Source organism: Sciurus carolinensis, chromosome 5, assembly GCF_902686445.1.
Source record: "Sciurus carolinensis chromosome 5, mSciCar1.2, whole genome shotgun sequence".
Classification (NCBI taxonomy): domain Eukaryota; kingdom Metazoa; phylum Chordata; class Mammalia; order Rodentia; family Sciuridae; genus Sciurus; species Sciurus carolinensis.
The window spans coordinates 67,309,678-67,330,506 of NC_062217.1; the positions used below are offsets into that span (position 1 = coordinate 67,309,678).

At 38.9% G+C, this 20,829-nt stretch overlaps 1 protein-coding gene across 1 annotated transcript; it reads left to right on the top strand.

The window, feature by feature from the left end:
• Positions 1-598: 598 nt before the first annotated feature.
• Klf5 (KLF transcription factor 5) lies at positions 599-19,447 on the top strand. The gene is made up of 4 exons (XM_047553974.1): positions 599-1,183; positions 3,508-4,384; positions 5,634-5,693; positions 17,515-19,447. The coding sequence occupies exons 1-4, from the start codon at positions 923-925 to the stop codon at positions 17,691-17,693; spliced, it is 1,377 nt and encodes a 458-aa protein (XP_047409930.1). The 5' UTR covers positions 599-922; the 3' UTR covers positions 17,694-19,447.
• Positions 19,448-20,829: the final 1,382 nt, after the last annotated feature.

Sequence of the window (20,829 nt, forward strand, 5' to 3'; positions counted from 1 at the left end):
TAAATAGACACCCTCACGAGTAAAGATACATAGAGACAAGAGCTGTTTTAAAATTTATCATACCGCCCCTAGTTTTCTGTTAAAGAAAAGTACATTTTGTATATTTAAAAATACACACTCATTAAATAAGTCACTGAAAAGCTTAGCGCCCCCACCTAGCTGCTTTCTGGATTTCAGCTTTTGAGTTTCAGGTCCTTGCACAACACCTAAGACGTGCAATACTCTTTTTCTCCCTAATCCTGGCAGAGAACAGTCCGTAGAGATCTCCCTCCGCGTCTCCACCCTAATTCCCCCTCTTCCTAGATTCCACCCGCTCCTCTCCTTCCCTCCGCCCCCAGCTCCGCCAGCTCAATCTGTCAGAGAAGTTGTGTACAAACTGCGCGGCCGCCCTGCGCGCGAAGCTCGTGGCCGGAGGGGTGCGGTCGGCTCGGTGGAGGCGGGGCCCTGGGTGAACTTCTCTCTTTTCATAGGCTGGTTGCTCCGGCCGGGTTGGCGACGGGGCCTCAGGATTCGCGGCAGCGCTGTCAGTCAGGTCGAAGGGCCCCGCCTACCCAGAGTTGGGTGAAATAGAGGCGGGCGTCAAGTGTCAGTAGTCGCGGGGCAGGTACGCGCGCTCGCAGCTTGCTCGTGGAGATCGGCGGTGGCGGGAGCCGGCTCCAGCGAGTGAGAGAGCGCGGTGGGGCGGGGCGGGAGAAAGTGGCTGCCTGGAGGACATTGGCGTTTACGCGTGGCAGAGCGGAAGAGTTTTGCTTTTCGTGTGCGCCTTCGAAAACTGCGCCTGCTGTTGACCGAGGGGTCTGCCCGGAACCTCCCCTCCTCCGCCCGCGGCCCCGCGCCGAGCTCGCCGGCCTGAGCCAACGTGGGCAAGGTGGGAAACGCGCCTGACCCGCGTACCGCATCCGGAGCCGCCCCCCGAGTACCCATGGCTACGCGGGTGCTGACCATGAGCGCCCGCCTGGGACCTGTGCCCCAACCGCCGGCTCCGCAGGACGAGCCCGTGTTCGCGCAGCTCAAGCCGGTGCTGGGCGCCGCGAACCCAGTCCGCGATGCGGCGCTCTTTCCGGGCGAGGAGCTGAAGCACCCGCACCACCACCCACAGGCGCAGCCAGCGCCAGCGCAGCCCCCGCAGCCGGCGCCGCCTCCTGCCGCCGGTCCGCGGCTGCCCCCCGAGGAGCTGGTCCAGGTAGGAAGAGCCGCTCCCCTCCCTCCGCCTCCTTCCCGGGGCTCGGGCGTGTCCCGCCGCTGCGACGCGCGGGCGACAGGGGCCGCTCCAGGCTGGGGCGTGCGTCGGGGCGCACCAGAGGCTGGTGCTGGGGTGGGCAGCCCCTTCCTGCCCTTGTAGCCTGGGCACAGCATTTCGTAGAGAGTACATGGGGGACTTGGGAGAGGGGAGTCCGAGATGAATCTCCCCCGGCGGGTCAGCTTGGAAGAGGTTAAAGAGGGAATTGGGTGCTCACGCGCACTGTTGTTTTTCTTACGTGTGGAGGATGAAACCTTGTACCTCACGCTCCACTTTACTTAAATTACTCCTTCACCTTTACCCCTCCCTCCCGATGCCGTGGCCTTGGAGGTTCACCTCCCCTCCTTGTCTGGGGTTAAGTGGAAACGCAGTTTGGGGTGCTGGGGAAAGATTCCTCGGGGTTTCAAACCTTGGGGCTCACTCCTCTTGCTTTAGGAACGGTCGTGGAGTGGCCGAGTTGGAAAATAAGAGGACAACTAAGGTTGTATTGGAGCGCGTATTTTTCCCGAAAAAGAAAGAGAAAAAAGCCGGGGGTGTTGTTTTCTCCTTGTGCGCGTAAATTTCCTCCCGGAGCCGCGTTGAAAGCTGGCAGTTGGCTTTTACACTTGCCCAGCAGCCGAATTAGAGCAACCGCCTGTTTCTTTCGCCCACGCACGGAGTCATATAGCCCAGAAAAAACTTCCCGGGACTTTTAGCTTGTCCCAAGGAAAAAAAAATTGGAAACATACCCACATGCAAACAGCTGGAAGAGCTAAAATCAGAAACCACTAACCGCCATGGGAGCGCAGTGCACGAAAGGGGTTAGTTCGGTTTATTTCAAGACACTTCGTTTAATAGCCCCTTGGTATAGTGTGTATTTGCTACTCAGCGCCTTGCCTACGGGCGGGGGGGGGTTGGTCAGTGTCGCCGTGTTTCGAGAGGACAGTGGCATTTGTTAAAGATGTGATTCACATGACCACGGCGTTAATTTTTATTTTTAAATCGGGTCTATCCGGGAAATCCCGTTCTCATCCACACCGTATGATCCGAATGATCTGAGGTCCAACATGAAATACTTTTGAAATTTAGTAGCAAAATATGACTGGGTTATTTATTCCTTTAAGGTGCCGTGGTTAATAGTTATATGAGCCATTCCACCTAATTGGGTTTTGTTTTTCTTTCGAAATTTCCTTTTCAGTGTTAAAAATTAAAAAAAAAATTAAGCTTATGTTAAACTAGGAGAGAAGATATTGAGGCGATTTGTCTTTGGGGGGAAAATCATCGATTGAGAACTCTTTGGTTATTGGTTATTTCAATTTGACTTTTTTTTTTTTTTTTTGCTTAGGAGACACCGAGGGGATAAGGGATGACTGAGCTTTTTTTACAGAGTAGGGGGGAATGTAGCATTGGCCCACTGAGAAGGACATGATAAATGTTTTGCTGATGACTGTGCTACGACACAGCAGCTTCTCTCCACCCACGGGCTTCTTAGCACTAGTCTACCAAGGGAGTGATTTTCCCTTAGGTAATTAAAGATCTGTTTTAGATAGGGATATGAATAGGAACATTTCATTATCATATTAACCAATTACCGAATCTGCTGATTAAAATCAACGTTTAGATCAAATGTTGAAGGTGAAATCGTTTTGTGTCAGTGGATACTACGTTTTGCTCAAAACATTGTATTTTAAGTTTCCCTTGAACAATACAAAAGGCACTGAAATAGCCAACGAGTGTTTTATATTAGATATTTTGGAAATGTCTAGTCAAGCAAAAAAGTTTTTTTGCAGTGTTGTTTTAAGGGCTTGCATAGTTTTTTGTTGTTTAAATAAAACATTATGTTCAATTTAACTATGTAGCATGGATAGAATTGAGGTAGTTTGACAGTGCTTTGATACAGTATTTTAATCGTAAACTGATGGGCAGGGAATCACAGGGGTGATACTATTGCGTCTGAAAGGAATGTATTCTGTTTTCTTTTTTCCTTTTTTACTTGATTTGCCTCTTTCACTTTTTTGTCTTTTTTTTGAGCGATTTTACTAAAGACATACAGATTTGTAAGCTTTGGTGTAAGCCAATAATTACACAATTGGCAAAATAAATCTGATGTATTTATAAGCGATACTTATACTTGTATACTTAAATTAGCAGTAGGGGTTTGCCCTAGTGCCTTATGGAGGAATCTTTGTGTGTGGAGGTGGGTTGAGGGGGACAGTAGTAAGCACCATTTTGGCCCTTCCTGAGGCGAATCAGGTGGATTACGCGTGTTTGTTTCTTTTCTTTTTTAGACAAGATGTGAAATGGAGAAGTATCTGACACCTCAGCTTCCTCCCGTTCCAATTATTCCAGAACATAAAAAGTATAGACGAGACAGTGCCTCAGTCGTAGACCAGTTCTTCACTGACAGTGAAGGGTTACCTTACAGCATCAACATGAACGTCTTCCTCCCTGACATCACTCACCTGAGAACTGGCCTCTACAAATCTCAGAGACCGTGTGTAACACACATCAAGACAGAACCTGTTACCATTTTCAGCCACCAGAGTGAAACGACTGCCCCTCCTCCTCCGGCCCCGACCCAGGCCCTCCCTGAGTTCACCAGTATATTCAGCTCCCACCAGACCTCAGCTCCAGAGGTGAACAATATTTTCATCAAACAAGAACTTACTACACCAGATCTTCATCTTTCTGTCCCTCCCCAGCAGGGCCACCTGTACCAGCTACTGAATACACCGGATCTAGACATGCCCAGTTCTACAAACCAGACAGCAGTAATGGACACCCTTAATGTTTCTATGTCAGCCGCCATGGCAGGCCTTAACACACACACCTCTGCTGTTCCGCAGACTGCAATGAAACAATTCCAGGGCATGCCCCCTTGCACATACACAATGCCAAGTCAGTTTCTTCCACAACAGGCCACTTACTTTCCCCCGTCACCACCAAGCTCAGAGCCTGGAAGTCCCGATAGACAAGCAGAGATGCTCCAGAATTTAACCCCACCTCCATCCTATGCTGCTACAATTGCTTCCAAACTGGCAATTCACAATCCAAATTTACCTGCCACTCTACCAGTTAATACGCAAAATATCCAACCTGTCAGATACAATAGAAGGAGTAACCCCGATTTGGAGAAACGCCGCATCCACTACTGCGATTATCCTGGTATGTGGTCTTACCTGGTTGAAGCATTGAGCATTGAGAGAGTGTGTGTGTATGCGTGTGTGCGTTTGGGCTTTAAATTTACGTGGGAAAGTTTTACTTGACATTTAAGAAAAAAATCATTTACATTTGTTCTTTTCATATTCTGTTTCTGTGCTTTACCCTGGTATGTAGCCAGGTAGTTGTCTATTACATATTTTATTTTATTATTTATTTATTCACTTAGTTTTGCAGTACTGGGGATTGAACCCAGGGGCACTCTACCACTGAGTCACATCCCCAGCCCTTTTTATTTTTTTATTTTGAGACAGGGTTTTGCTAAGTTACCCAGGCTGACCTCAAACTTGGGATCCTCCTGCCTCAGCCTCCCGAATTGCGGGGATTACAAGCATGTTTCACTGTGCCCAGCTTTTATTTTCTGTATTTAAAAAAAAAAAAATTGGCTACAACAGCCTGGTAAAAAAGTTACCTTGTACTTTTTTATATCCGATTTTAAATAAAATTTGAATTTTATTTAGGGTTACTTTAAGATAATAAATTGTAGTATTAAATTCTAAATTAACTTCCCTGTAAAGTGTAGGGTAGGGGAAAATAACGTGGGCTTGTAGGTGCCTAACCTGCTACTGGTACAAGACTGTACACGGGATGCATTTAAGGATGGTTCTGATAGCATGTATTCATTCTTGAATGAGGTGCATGGCCCAAAGTATAAATTGATGACAGTAATGAATGTATCTCCCAAGTTGCTGGTGTAAGCTAGTTTATGATTAATAATGGGGCATAATTTATTGACTGTGGTACATGATATGGCATGACATGCTAAATGAAAAAAAAAACAAGAAATGTAGGAGTACAGAAAATTACAGTCATCTTGGATAATGGTTTAGCATTGTCAGCTCCACATCCATTAAAATTTTTTTAAAAACATACTATAGTAGCTATTAAATCACTAAAATATGTATTACTAGTAAAAAGTACCTACTGGAATATAAACACAAATTTTCCATTTGTCACTTGGCTCATTTACCTGTGTTCTTTCCTACTAAAGTGATACCAAAAAAAAATCACTTTGTTCCTTTAATGAGGTAGTGGGGGGGGGGGCTTTTTGAGATTTAAAACTGAAGCTTCAGATATTTCATCTGGCACAAGAAATTTCTTCTTTCAAGGCAGATTTTAAATACTGAATCTTCAAATGTAAAGATTTCAAAAGGTCTCCAGAATGACAAGCTGTTCTTCTGCTCCTTTATTTTAGGTTGCACAAAAGTTTATACAAAGTCTTCTCATTTAAAAGCTCACCTGAGGACTCATACTGGTATGTAATTTTCTTGTTAATTCTTTAAGTTGTGTAAATAGTGTAAGTGGTATTCATCCTTTTAAAAGCCAACACGTGTTTGATCTCTTCTTTCTTCTGTCAACTTTTATTTTTTAATGGCCTACCTTTTAGCACTAGCTTGGCTCAAAATTCAGTTCCATGAGAATGTCTGGTTCCAGGAAAGCTGATGCTCCCTCACAGAGGCCTTGCCCTGTCACCTCACATAGAATTAATTACCCAAAAACATAAACAACAATGTTTACTAATGGATTTTAAAACGTTTAATGGCAATGCTATTCTCGTCTTTAAGAAAGAAATTTCTCCCTCCGTGGCAAATCAGTTTGCTTTAAATAAAGCCCTTTTAAACATTACAAACTTTGCCATTTAGCATGTATAGCATTGCTGCTTAATACATTACCTGTAGTTTCTCTGTTAGCTTAAAATATTTGTGTTTAGCATGTTTGCTGTGCTTGATGAAAGATAGGCCTGAAGTTGCAGAGTTTTAAATATGGTTGGTCAAAAGTAAAGTTATGGTTTAAAGTTATCCTATACCCTACCCACCATCCCGACATTTGATATGTTTGAGAGACATCATCTTTATTCTAGCTTACACTTCATCCTCATTTAAAACATGCTTTTAAGGTTGGCCCCTTTAATTTTCTAAGTTTTTGTTTTGTTAAATCTATAGCAATAACTTTAAGGAGCTTTTTAATTTAAAAATTTTATATCAGGACACAATTTAAGATGAAGCTAGGTGGCATACTTTATTAAAGGGCTTCATGTACCCATAATATTTTCAAATATATGGATGGTTACTATTTGTAATTTTCTTTAAAGAATAGCCCTAAAGGAAAGAACTCTTATATAAAGTGATTATACTTTTTTCCTCAATAAATACAGCCTTACCTAAAGTTCAAAGAATAAGTTTTGCTAATAAAAGCAGTGACCTAGCAAAATGTATTATTCCATCATTGCTATGGAAACCAAAGTATTCAACAGTTCCTTTGAATGGGTCGTTGGATTAGTGTGAGGACTTGAATCTCCCCAGGCTAGATGTTACTATGGAAATTGAGTTTTGATAAATGAAGTAGTTATCTCTAACTGCTGCATTAAAAAGTAAAAGCCTTTGAACAAAGGTCAGTGCTGAGATACAGCCCTGAGAGAAATCTGTTGCAAACAGTTTGTATGCATGTTATAGAAGTATTGCTTGATATCTCAGTGATAAAAAACTAGTTATTAAAATCCAAATAGTATTGGTGACAATGTAGTAGATACCAGGACTTTTTGAGAAATTGCTTTTAAAAAAAGAAATGACATCTGCATTTATCTATGAAATAAATGAGTTGTTTTGACCCAAGGTTTTAAAATGTAGACAAATTGATTATATAAAAGGAAAACTCCTTCATAAGCAACCCAAGGTGAAAATTATGTTTACAGTTAAGCACCCACAGAAGAATTAAGCACATAAAAAGATGTCAACCTAAATTCTTCAAAATACAGATGACAAGTGCCAGGAAAATATTCAGTACAGAATAAAATATCCTTTTACAGGCTATATGCTCTGTTAAGGAAACATTTAACATAGAGTTTACCTGACGTTTTGATTAAGAGGTGGTGGAAATAACTTAGAAACATTCGAACTGTTGCTTTTTTTCTCTTGGAAGTCCTTGAAACTGGAGATAGGAAGGAGGGAATACATTTTCATGAGGTTAAAGTCTCCTAATAAAAGTAGAATATAATCGCATATAACAATGTAATCAACTGCTTATTGCAGGGATGTAGTCAGACCATATCTAAATAGCCTTTCAACCCCTGTCAGGGTTTAGTGCTCTGAATGCTTGTACCTGGGATTCTGGAACTTGACCTGCTGGCAAAGAAATTTAATAGTGGGTTGTCTTAACAATGCTTGTCCTAATAAAAACAAACTAAAAAGAGGACCTAGGCCTAGTTTGGGTCCCATGCATCAACTTTTTCACCTGATCATAAACATTGTGGCCTTCAGCATCTAATGAGTAAGACCCTGTAATCCAGTTTAATAAAGTTTTGTTTGATAGTCTTTCAAATGCCTTGGGGAGGGTTTTACCAGACTAGTTCATCTGGCTAAACCCGTTCTTGGGTAATCATAGAGCATTGAGGTTGTTTTCTCCTCATTTCTGTTTCTAGACAATGCCTTTTAAAATTACCTGTGCTCTCTCATTGCATCCTCCCCACCCAACCAGTTGTTTTTCAGTGAATATATCTGGAGCCAGCAGAGGCTTGTGTTTTTTCTTTTCTTTTTCTTTTGCCTTTTAAGGCCCCTGGTACAAGAAACAGGTTTTTGTTTTTTGGTGTTTTTTTTTCCTCCTAAATAACTTCCCTCATTTAATAGTTTGGTAGTTTTTCTTTCTATGCCCCTCGCTTCTGCTTGGGCAATTTATTAGGGAACTTTAAAAAACTATATGGTAATGTTAGTCTGTATTTGATGACATAATAGAAATGACTGTTTAAGTAGTTGCTGTTTTGCAGGCAGAATGCAAAGTACCCTAGCATTTCTTTGGAAAAATAATGGTAATGGCTTTAAAATGTCAAGTTACTGTATGTTTTTTAAATGATTTAAGCAATTAAAACAATCGGCATCTGAATTCTGTTTAGTTACTTATTTTGGAGTTTTAGATTATAAATGATTCTTTAACTTGGGTTGCAAATTGAACCTGAGCAAAGAGTCTTTCCAAAACAGATTTTTTTTTTTTTTCCTAATTTGGGCTGAAAGAGTAAAAGATAAACCTGTTTCTTGAATAACAAATACTGTAACTTTCAAGTCTTCTAAAGTTCATGCACTTTGATTTCTTTATTAGGAAAGCATACTTAAATAATACAAAGTTCCATCTTATTTGTGTGGTCAAACAAAATACCTGAAATATAAATTGCCTTTATTCTATGGAACCATTATATTTCGTTGGTTTCCATACATACATAAGACAGCATACTAACAGGCTTATAGAGGCATTCTTTGTGTAAGTAGGTGTTTGTGTATGTATACATGGTTATCATGCTTCTGGTTAGAAATAGTTATGACTGCTTCTAGGCAACAATGTCAACAAGTAGTATGTGTCCCAATCTAAATATTTGTACTTTTAACAGCATTTAAATGAACATTCTGCAGAAATTTGTATGCCTTGTGATATATACAAGGGGCTATTGCCGTCATTCCAAATTTGCTCACAAGCACCTTAAAAAAAAGATTGACCTATCAGTCAGCCCTATTAAATCACTGTGGGTGATAAACTGTCTCACGCAAACAACTTGTAGTTTGGGGTGTTTTTTTTGTTGTTGTTTTGTTTTGGTGCTAGAGATTAAACCCAGGGAGCTCACGCATGCTACGGAAGCCCCCTAGCCACTGAGATGCCCCAGTCCCTTTTCTTTAATTTCATAATGAAATTTAAGATTACCTTCAGCCTCAGATTTCTGGTACAGGGAAAAAGATTAGCAATTGTACAGAGAAAAGTCTTTCAGGTACACATACCCTTAGCTGAAGCATCTCATAGACAGGTTCCACAGGTTGATGGAGGAAAATGACCATTTAACACACTCCCACAAAAGAAAATGGAAACATATAAATAGCATAGGAACACGAAATGGACTTTAAGCAAAGTCCTGTATTCAGGATTCTCTGTTTAAGAAAAAATTTCCACATTAGGTCTTGAAAGGATCTTTAGCCCAAACCTCCTTGTAAAGGTGGTCGATTCCTATGTTCTCCCTTGCTTTACTTTTCTTTCTTCCTTCATCTCTCCCTCTCTTGTACTGGGGATTGAATCCAGGTGTGCTTTACCACTGAGCCACATCCCCAGCCCTTTTTGTTTTTTTTCTTTTGAAACAGGGTTTCACTAAGTTGCTTAAGACTGGGTCAGTTCTCCTTCCTCAGCCTCCTGGGTCACTGGGATTACATTCACCACTGCGCCCAGCTATTTCTTAATGGTATTTATAAGTAAGATATTATTGTATATGTTTTCAATAATCTAGACTTGAAGTTTAGTTTTGGTAATGGGTATTGAACCCAGGGACACTTGACCACTGAGCAACATCCCCAGCCCATTTTATCTTTTATTTTGAGCCAGGGTCTTGCTAAGTTGCTGAGGGTCGCACCAAATTGCAAAGGCTAACTTTGAACCTTGTGATCCTCCTGCCTCAGCCTCCAGAGTCGCTGGGATTAGAGGTCTGTGCCACCATGCCTAGCCCTACTTGAAATTTTAATTTTTGTTTCTTGTGGAGTAGTAAAAGTCTTTAGATATAAATTTCTGGTCTAGTACTTGGCATCGTATGACTATATTGGGTATACGTTTGATTTTAAAACATAGGTAATGTTGACAACAGATGTTTTCAGTACAAGCACTACTCCATTGAAAGGACCATTATATTCTGAACATAAATTACTTTTTTTTTTTTTTTTGGTGGAAAAGGAGTGAAAAGTTAAAAAAAAAAAAAAACAAAAACCGTAGAAAGGGTTTCATTTCAGATCTTAATGGGTGGAGAACACACAATTTGGATCCAAAATAGATCAGTATGAGATGCTTAATCTCTTTCATTGGGAGAATTAACATGGGGAAAAATAGTTTACAGGATGAGATTTAGTGGCCTGTGATTTTTTTTTTTTTAAAGTCTAATAGCTCTGCAAGAAAAAGCATCATCACATTTAGCCTTTAGTGTTAGGTACTACTAGTCCAATATTCCTTAAATTACTTTTAAGATTTTATTTTCATTTGCAACTTTGAAATTTATTTTCTGTATTGACAATTTCTGCTTATATTAAAGGGAAAAAAAAAAAAAAGTTGTGCCTTAAGAGACTTGCTGGTTCAGACCCTGAAGAGGTATTTATGAGCTTGAAAGCTTAGAAACAATTTCTTTTCAGTGAGTCACTGGGAAGATTAAACTTTGCTTCTAGGACTTGTTCTTTCATCTGAAAAACATTTACATAGGAAGTTGATTAAACATTGTTTCGAGATGATAAAGCTTATCAAAGGTTAAGAAGAATAATTTGATTCAGCAAACATTTGACCGATTTTTGTAGAGAATCCAAAGACGAATAATCTCTTCTTTTACCCTTTTGTTTTTAAAGGAGTGAGAGAAGATAGTTCATAAGTAGATTAAATAGAATTCTGAAATGGAGATAGAAACAACCAGCTGTGGTGGTGAAAGAATGTAGAGCTGTGTTTTTGTTGTTAGTGGTGGGATTTCAGTTTCTGTTTTTTAGTAATAATTTGATCACCTAAGAATTTTGCTTTGGCAGATATTTTTAGTTCTATAGAATGTAGTAGCTGTTTACTTGATGACCTACATCTTTTCTGGTTGTAGAAACAAAGTAATGTCCTACTTGAGTAGAAGTATCTCTGGCAGCATTCCTGTTAGGACAGCCTGTGTTATTTACTTTAAAGGATCTCTAACAACTCCAATTAGTTACTATTTTAAAAGTACACAATAGGTAACTTTTCTTAAAAACATCTATGTAGAAGAATACATTAGCTTGCCTACTTTTTATTATAAAAAGGCACACCTTTAAAAGCAGGGAGGAATCCACTGGTCAGGGATAACTGTTAACTGCAAATAGGAAAAATGAAAATACAGGTTTATTTTCTATTCAGGTTGAAAAAAAGAAGGTAAAAATATTTCATAGACACTTCACTTTTTAAAGTTAATTTAGGCTCTTATCACAAAGACTGTGAATCTGAGTGTTGTGGGGTTTTTTTTGTTGTTTGTTTTTTTGTTTTTTTTTAGAAAAAGGAAAAAAGTTTTATTGCTTTACTAGCAAAGGAGAAACACAAGGGTCTCCTGTCCCCAAAGGCTGAGATTCTGCCCATCAGCAAGGAATAGGGGACTTTTAAAGAGGTGATTGAAAGGCTGCATTCCACCTGTTCTCTTTTGGAGTTGCAATTCTTTTGTTAATTTGGGAGATAGTCATTTCTGAGATCTTCTGGTACCATCCTCAAGGTCCTATTTCCCTTGAGATAGGGGTAGGTGTGAGTGTTGTCTTTTTGTTAGGAGGCTCAAGAATTGGTATTTCATTTCAGTAAACCTATATAAATGTCAAGAGGTGTTTTTCCTTGTATTTGTTGAGGACCTGGAGAAGTAGCAGTAGTTTAGGAGCCAGGAGATTGATCCTGCTTGACAAGGACTATGGATGGCAGGAGAGAGTGGTCCGTCCGATTCCTTTTGCTCCGCTGCGCAGGCTGGCCTCAGCCTCCTGAGTAGCTAGGGGTCCCTGTGTATACCATCTCATTCACTGTCTGGCCAGATCCCTTCTCCCTGCCCCTAAAAGAGGACACCCCCTTGCTTTCCTTGACCAGCACTAGGGACCTCGGAACTTCTTAATTTCCCTCAGGTCTAGTTCAATTCTGTAAAAAAGTTTTACATAGACTTTACCCTGTATAGCTTCAGGATGGATAAATGTTTTCTCCTGAAGAGACTCAAGCACAATTCTCACCTAAATATACATTTAATCAGATTACCCTTGGTCCCAGGCCAGGGCAAAGCCCAGATTTCTCTAATTTTGTTAAAAAAAAATAAAATTAGAGAAAAACTAACAGCCTCACCCTATGGTCTCCTATACCTTCCCTCTTTTTCATTATGAAAATAACTTCTGGCCAGAGTTTGGCCAAACACAGAATCGTTTTAGAGATGCATTAGGAAAACTGTGGCGTCACAGCAGAAGTAGGTCTCTGCCTCTGCAGAGTTTAAAAAGCTGCCGAGAAGGCAGAACACAGCTATTCGAAGCCTTCGTAAAGCAATATAAGAGCAAGTGCAAATCAGTGGTTCAAAAAAGAAAAAAAAAATTTTGATCCTGGGGATTAAACCCAGGGCTCTGTGCGTGCTAAGCACACACTACCACTGGGCTACATTCACAGCCAAGTTCAAAATAAATTTAATTGACTGAGATACATACAAGTGGAATGATTTCTCATGAGCTGTCAGATGTCTTCTAGAAGGGGTAAGATGAATTGGATTTTAAAGTGATAAACTCTGATTTAAAAAAGGGAATTTTTTGATATCCTATTTGTTTCCTTGATGTGGGCCCATTGCTGAAGGGCACTAAATCAATTAGATGCATCTAAAACGAACCTTTCTGTGTTCCAAGTGTAGGAGATCTGCAGTGAGGTCTAATAAAAATTTTAAGTGGAAAATTACTGGTATAGGTATATAAAAATATGAGTTAGTGAACTAAAACCATTCTACATTAATCAGTTTTCTCAGCTATTAAAATGTATTTTCCCATGAATTTTTTTTCACTGTTTTCTGTTTTTTCCCTTTTGATTATTAAAAGCGAATCCGATACAGAGCCTGTTTCAGAGTCTCAATTCCCTAAGTCTGTGATGATGGGCAAAAAAAATCTATTAAGTCTGTTGAGGCCAGAGATCATGTCCTATTTGTGTGTGTGTTTTTTTTTTTTTTTTACAAGGCATTTAGTATAGGTCATACTTTCTTTAATAAATATTGTCTTTTATTCTAATGGTTTTTAGCTTTTATCTTTATCAACTTATTGATTAAATTTTTAATCATCAGGAAGGAAACAGATGTTCAAATTAGCTGTAGCAAACTTTTAAAGAAGTTACCTATCAAAATTGTTCTAAGAGAAATTATTTCCTTCTGTGATTTTTTTTTTTTCTTTTGTTAAAGGAACCTATGTAGAACAGTCTAGAGAAAGGCCTTAGTATGGGTCTATTGAATATGTTCAGCAGAGCAGAGAAACCTCCCATTCCATTGTGGTAGGTTCAAAAGTCATTTTTTTAAAAAATCTGTTCATCAGAGGAAAAAAAATAGATACTGTTTTAGTTTCTTGCTGAAGACTTTTTGAATACTTTACAAACATTCTGCTAAACCACTGAAATTCACCTAGTCAGGGAGAGAGGAATACTCATTAGTAATGTTTGGGCTTTGCCAATACCATGCTGGAAGTTTTTAGGACCCAAAAGGCACAGAAAGGTGGGTCTTCACAGAGATCTGGCCCTGTCAGGGTGTGCCTGGGCTTCAGATCATTTGAGTTTAAGGGCTGGTGGAAGTCCATTAAGCTATTCCTTACTCTTCATGAGTGGTTTCAGAATCTAAATAAATTTGAACATTATGTATATATTTCTTGCATCATTCAAAGAGAGCATATTAGTGTTTGCTAATGGAAGATTTAAGTGGGACATTAAGGAAAAGTGGCAGGCCAGAATTCTTAATGTGGAGTTCATCAGTTTGCTTCTAACTCCTGGGGTTATTGTGAGGATTAAGTGAGGCGGTGAGAACCTAGCTGTGGAGGATGTGCTCAGTGGACGGTTGTATCTTCTCCCTCCTCCTTTTGCCGGTAAAGTTTCTGCTTAACATTTTAGTAAAATACCTCTATGACTTTATCAGTATGGATAGTCTGCATGTTTAACTTGGACATTTTTTTCAAAGATGAGTGATTCTTAGCAAACTGTTCCTATAATTTTAAAGTAGAATAAGAAAATGCATACTTTGAGATAAAGTTGAAGATTGTTTTCCATGTTGTACAAATTTGTCACTTTTTTTCTTTGCCTTTGGAAAGTTTCACATTAACAGCAGGAGAACTTAAAAATACAGTTGATGTTGAAAGAGCTTAACTAAATATTTTAAATTGGTGGTATTGGAAAGAGATTCTGTAAAAATCCAATTAAACTTTTGAAAGCTCTATCCTGTTGAAATATAACTTGAAGGAAGTCAGTTTGGTTTCCCAGAAGTACTGTGCATAGTGTTTCTGGCCGAGGAAGAAAGACTTGAGTCTGCTGTTTGGCCAGAAATTGGGTACCAGCTTCCTCTACGATGTTTTGCTTGAACAGTGTTGACACTTGAACAAATCCCATAGAAACTGCCCCAAGTGGGGAATAGTTATCCTTGCTTTTATAGTAAACCTTGGCCCCAGTAACTACTGTTCCAGACACTGGTAGTATTCTTGGCTGGATAACCTATAGATGTGCATAAATTGAGAGCAAAACCCCAAATGTTTTAGGAACTTTAAGGGCTACTGTATTTTGACCAATCAGTAAGGTAAACTTTAAAAAATGTTGGTGCAGTTTATTGCTTTGTAGCCAATAAAAACAGTGAACAAAAAGAGTCTAGTGTCCCTTGTTTCTTAAGTAAACTGAATTCAGTTCTCCTGCTATTTAGTTATTAAATTCAAAAGACTAGAATGATTTCTTTTAAAATTAGAACTCTGTAGGAAGTTTTTCCCTTGCATTAGACATCAGAAATATTTTTGTTTAACTAGTATGTTTGTTTCTGTGATTTGTTTTCATGAGGAACAAAACCAAACACTTCTGTGCAAAGTTGTTTCTTCTGTTTGATTTATATCCACAAACAAGATAGTGCATGTACCACTGGTACTAAAATATTTCTACATATCAAACAGCTTATATGTGAATGTCAGTGAAAGAAGAGCGAATATGTTGCTTAAAAGTTTTGAGTGTATTTGCTTAAATTTCTAGTTGGAATTTGCTGTAAGATACTGGGGAATGATATTGGCCAAATTATATTTTTATACTGTATACAAGTATGAATATGTGTAATATAACACACCAATTTAAAAAAGGGGGGGGGGAATGAAAGAATTTACTATGAGAAACAGCATCCAGAATTGAGAATGGTGTATTTTTTAAATGGGATGATAGGAACCAAGAAGGGAATTAAATATAAATAAGTGTGCATTAGGTCAGAGCCAGAAGAGAGGGGAGTGGAAAAGCAACTGCAGATGCATACTACAGGAATTCAAGGTGAAATCTCATGGGAAATAATTGGGACCCATTTCATGTGGCCAGTTCTGGTCCTTCTTCATCCTGTAGAATTTTATTTAATAATCAGTGGTCATTAGAACAGTTAAAATACATTAACCTCACAAGCTGTAGAGAAACCTCATCAGATGTGACAATTTTCTTCTTTTTTTGGTACTAGGAATTGAACCCAGAGGTATTTTACTTCAGAGTAACATCCCCATTCCTTTTTTAAATTTTTAAAAATTTTTTTTTAATTTTTGAGATAGGGTCTCCCTAAGTTGCTTAGGGGCTCACTAAGCTGCTGAGGCTGGCCTTGAACTTTCAATCCTTCCACCTCAGCCTCCCTCGTTGCTGGGATTATAGGCGTTGGCTGGACAATGTCTTAAAATTTAGATTTAAGATTAAAATTTAGATTCAGTTGGGTAATCCTACAACTTCCTGAATATGATACTGCTAAATTAGGCAGAAAGGTTGCTGAGTGTTCAAAGCAACTTTTAGATTTTTTCCTTTTCAGAAGCAAACATTTTTTAAAGGGAAAAGGTGCCCAAATAAAATATGCCAGCAGTACTTTAATATGCACATTGTCTCATTAACTCTCATAGGAAATTTTAACATCCCAAAGCATAAATTAGGAATCTCTGGTTAATGCTTAGTCAAAGAGTAAACTTTGAGATTTATATGTATACATCAATTTAAATAAGATTAATTCTAAGACAGTGAATTAAGAGTGCATTATAAGCTGGGTGTGGTGGAGCACACCTGTAATCCCAGTGATTTAGGAGACTGAAGCAAGAGGATCTCAAGTTCAAAGTCAGCCTCAGCAATATAGGGAAGATGCTGTTTCAAATAAAAAATAAAACTGATTGAGGATGTAGCTCAGTGGTAAAGCTCCCCTGAGTTCAATGCCCAGTATCAAAAGCAAAGAAAATACGCATTATACATAGTTTTGAAAGGTAACTAGCAAACTTGGGAGAACATTTTGAATATACAAGTTGCAGGTGGGGGTGGGGCTGAGGCATTAATTCACTATTCCAGTGGAGAGCTGTGAAAACAGAAGATTGGATCAGGGACTTGAATCACTCATGGAAGCTCCCGTGAGGCCATGCATTTTTGTTTTGCATATTGTATCCCTAGCATCAGAACAGTGACCAGAATATAAGACACTTGGCATGTTGTTTATGGAATGGATTTTGGTAACTTTTTTGGTGCAAAGAAAAATTAACAGATTTTTTCTTAATGAAAAGTTAAATGCACATCAGCAAATGTTAGGATTGTTATGGTTATTTCATGGCCGGAGCCTTTATCAGTGTGAGCTTGTCAGTACCTGACTTGGGGGGTCTGGATAAATTTATTAAATATCAATTGCATGAAGACTTAAAACCATTCAACTTTAAAAATGTTTTAACTTTGTTACCCTTAAGTATGCAAAAAAAGGGGGGGGGCTGTGAATGTGTGTGCTAGTGTGAATCTAAGGAGATTTTGGTTAGGATGCCTCAATAGTCCATTATGGAGGCCATGGCCTATGTGCTGAAAGCTTTGGTCAGCCTAATTCAGACATGAAAGACCGGTTTCAAGCAAAGGAATTGTGGTACAAGAAATTAATCTTGAAGGTGATTTGAGTGGCTTCCTCTTGAGTTGCTCTAAAATTCCTCTTCCCTTGCCATTTTGTGGCCATTGGTCCTACAGTAATTTAATTTGGGTTAGTTTGCATGGAAACCATGTTTGCACAGTGATAAGACCTTTCAGGCTCAATCTAATCACTGCATGGATTTTTATGTCCAAGAGTTCATAGAAATAAGGACACTGATGCATTTTGCATGTGGCTAAATTTGGCCTCCTTTGGTATTCCAAGAGCAGGCAAAATACTTCTTTCTGCATATAATGACAGGTTAAGTTTCATTCTGTGAGTTGACTTTGCTGGACTGCTTTGAGGGACTGTAATATTTATTTAGTTCATAATGGAATTCATGAACCTTTTTTCCTGTGCTTGGTCCATGGTTAAAAAAAAAAAAAAATCCTTCTCAGGTGTCATCCACGTTTGTCCTCCGAGCAGGCCACCTCACCCTCTTTGTTGGTTGTCACAGGTGAAAAGCCGTACAAGTGCACCTGGGAGGGCTGCGACTGGAGGTTCGCGAGGTCGGATGAGCTGACCCGCCACTACCGGAAGCACACGGGCGCCAAGCCGTTCCAGTGCGGGGTGTGCAACCGCAGTTTCTCGCGCTCGGACCACCTGGCCCTGCACATGAAGAGGCACCAGAACTGAGCCGCCGTGCGACGCTCTCCGCCGCTGCAGTCCGTTTGGCAACCTTTTAAAACTACAAACTTTACTATTCATATATATATAAAAAAAAAGGAAAGAAAAGAAAAGAAAAAAGAAAGAAAAGAAAAAAAAACTGGAAATGTATATTTTGTATATTTGAGAAAACAGGGAATACATTGTATTAATACCAAAGTGTTTGGTCATTTTAAGAATCTGGAATGCTTGCTGTAATGTACAGGGCTTTACTCAAGCAGATCTCATCTCATGACAGGCAGCCACATTTCGACGTGGGCGGGTGCGGGGGTGGAGCTGGTGTGCGGGTGTTTTTACCTGGGCACCGGAGTTTGACGTGACAGTGGTTAGAGAACAAATCACTTGGCAGGTACTGGGAAGAAGGATGGCTTGTATGTCAAGATTTTACTTGACGGACATCGTTTTTGTCATTATTAGGTAATCCCTTAGAGGTACACGCTGGACCTGGCAATTCACAAATAGCCATTGAACAAATGTGGTGTTTTTTTTGTTTTTGTTTTTTTTTAAATGAGTTGCCTATATTTGCTATTCAAAATTTTGTAAATATGCAAATCAGCTTTATAGGTTTATTACAAGTTTTTTAGGATTCTTTTGGGAAAAATCATACTTCTTTTGAAAATAACCATAAATACATTTACAGTTAGAATTTGTGATAAGATACCTCTGAAAACGTTACCAAATTCATTTCTTAGGGGGAAGGAATAATCATTCAAATGAACTTTTAGAAAAAGCAAATTTCATGCACTGATTAAAATAGGATTGTTTATTTTAAATATGAAAGATGTTTTTTATGAATTGTAAACTGAAGAGCTTAAAGATAGTTACAATATACAAAAGTTAAACCTCTTACAATAAGCTAAACAGTATCATTTTTTAAAGGAAGGACTTAATGCAGTTTTCACATGACGGTGTTGAATTTATGATGCAGTTTTCACATGACGGTGTTGAATTTATGATGCAGTTTTCACGTATGGAAACGTTGAATTTCATGACGATGTTGAATTTATGATGCAGTTTTCACATATGGAAACGTTGAATTTATGATGCAGTTTTCATATACCAAGGTGTTTGCTTGTGCAGTTCTGTTGGTTAAATGACAGTTTATGTGGATTTTGCATGTAATATACAGTGAGACACAGTAATTTTATCTAAATTACAGTGCAGTTTAGTTAATCTGTTGTTAATACTGACTCAGTGTCTGCCTTTAAATATCAATGATATGTTGAAAACTTAAGGAAGCAAGTGCTACATATATGCAATATAAAATAGTAATGTGATGCTGATGCTGTTAACCAAAGGGCAGAATAATAAGCAAAATGCCAAAAGGGGTCTTAATTGAAATGAAAATTTAATTTTTTTTTTAAAATATTGTTTATCTTTATTTATTTTGTGGTAATATAGTAAGTTTTTTTAGAAGACAATTTTCATAACTTGATAAGTTATAGTTTTGTTTGTTAGAAAAGTTGCTCTTAACGTGTAAATAGATGACAAACGTTGTAAATAATTTTGTAAGAGGCTTCAAAATGTTTATACGTGGAGACATACGTGAAAAGCATAAATCAGTTGCTGTTTTGCTTCTTTTTCCCTCTTATTTTTGTATTGTGGTCATTTCCTATGCAAATAATGGAGCAAACAGCTGTATAGTTGTAGAATTTTTTGAGAGAATGAAATGTTTATATATTAACGACAATTTTTTTTGGAAAATAAAAAGTGCCTAAAAGATTCATTTTGTGCTTTTTTTCTTTACCTGCTGTAGGAAGGATAATTAGTAAATTCCATTCCTAATACTCATTATTTGAAAGGGTCTGATCAGGGCAGTAAATGACATACCAATTCTGAGGCATTTTTAGAAAAACCCCATCGAGGCCTGGAATAGTGTTGCACACCTGTGATCCTAGCAACTCAGGCTGTGGTAGTAGGATCCCAAGTTCAAGGCCAGTCTAAGCAACTTGGCAAGGGAGGCCCTATGCAACTTAGCAAGACTCTGTCTCAAAAAATAAAAAAGACTTGGCAGTGGAACTCAGTGGTAAAGCATCCCTGGGTTCAATCCCCCATACCAAAAAAGTGAAAAACTACACTGAACCAATATCTACCTTGATGTAGAGAGGGATTTATTTTAAAATATAATTAGAAATCCAAAGGGAGTCAAGTTTCATGAATACTTTATCTGATCACCTCACATAATGCACTAACCCTTGCAACATCATTAGTTGAAAACCCCATAGGGTAAGCTTACATGTGTTAGTTTGGAGATTTTATGATTGGGAGCAAACAAAAGTTTTTTTAGCTTTATCCTTTTTAAAAAACAGGTTGTTAAAAATGATTTTTCCCCCCTTTATCCCTTCCCTTTTCCTTTCTTTGGTGCTGGAGATCAAACGCAGGGCCTCCTGCATGCTAAGCAGGCACTCTACCTCCACCCCAGTCCAGTGGCAATGAAAGGAACTGGGCCACCTTAGAGAAATGGGTGATTGTATATGGGGTGGGAAATAGACAAGACATCCTAGAACATCTTACAATGCGAGAAAGTAAGGAATTGATTAAAAAGAACAACCTAAAATGCTAGGACTATGTCAGAGCAATAAAAGACTGAATTATAACTCAAGGTATAAAATATCCCTGTGTCTATACTGATACAAGTGATTGAACAGGAAACAAGTCTGCAGAATAACTGCAAATCACTTTTGTACCATCCTCCGGGAGTGCAGCCTAGCTCCTTACTTAGTCTGTAAGTGTCACGTGCACGTACTGATTTCCTTCCATAGAGTGCTGTTTGGAAAGGAGGGAAGGAGGAATAACTTTACAGTGGAGAAATCGGCCAACACTGCCTCAGCCAGGTGATCAAGGTCCACATCAACAGTGATAAGTCACACTGATAATATGTACCCTTGATATGATGTGGTGAAAATAGAACTTTGCCTCTGTGGTCTTCCTCTTCAGAACACATAAGCTCAGTGTAATCATGAGAGGCACTCTACAAAATGCCTGACTGGTACTCAGAACTGTCAAGGTCATGAAAAATAAAAACCTGAAGCTATTACTGTCAAGGGAAGCTTAAGGAGACACAATGACTAAATGTAATACAGCAGTAAAGAAAAACAGGAAACCT

Excerpts from the sequence above, each read along its gene's own strand:
- Klf5 (XM_047553974.1), top strand. The coding sequence starts at position 923 with ATGGCTACGCGGGTGCTGACCATGAGCGCCCGCCTGGGACCTGTGCCC. Across the intron at positions 1,184-3,507 it reads CCCCCGAGGAGCTGGTCCAG|ACAAGATGTGAAATGGAGAA; the intron begins GTAGGAAGAGCC and ends TTTCTTTTTTAG. Across the intron at positions 4,385-5,633 it reads CCACTACTGCGATTATCCTG|GTTGCACAAAAGTTTATACA; the intron begins GTATGTGGTCTT and ends CCTTTATTTTAG.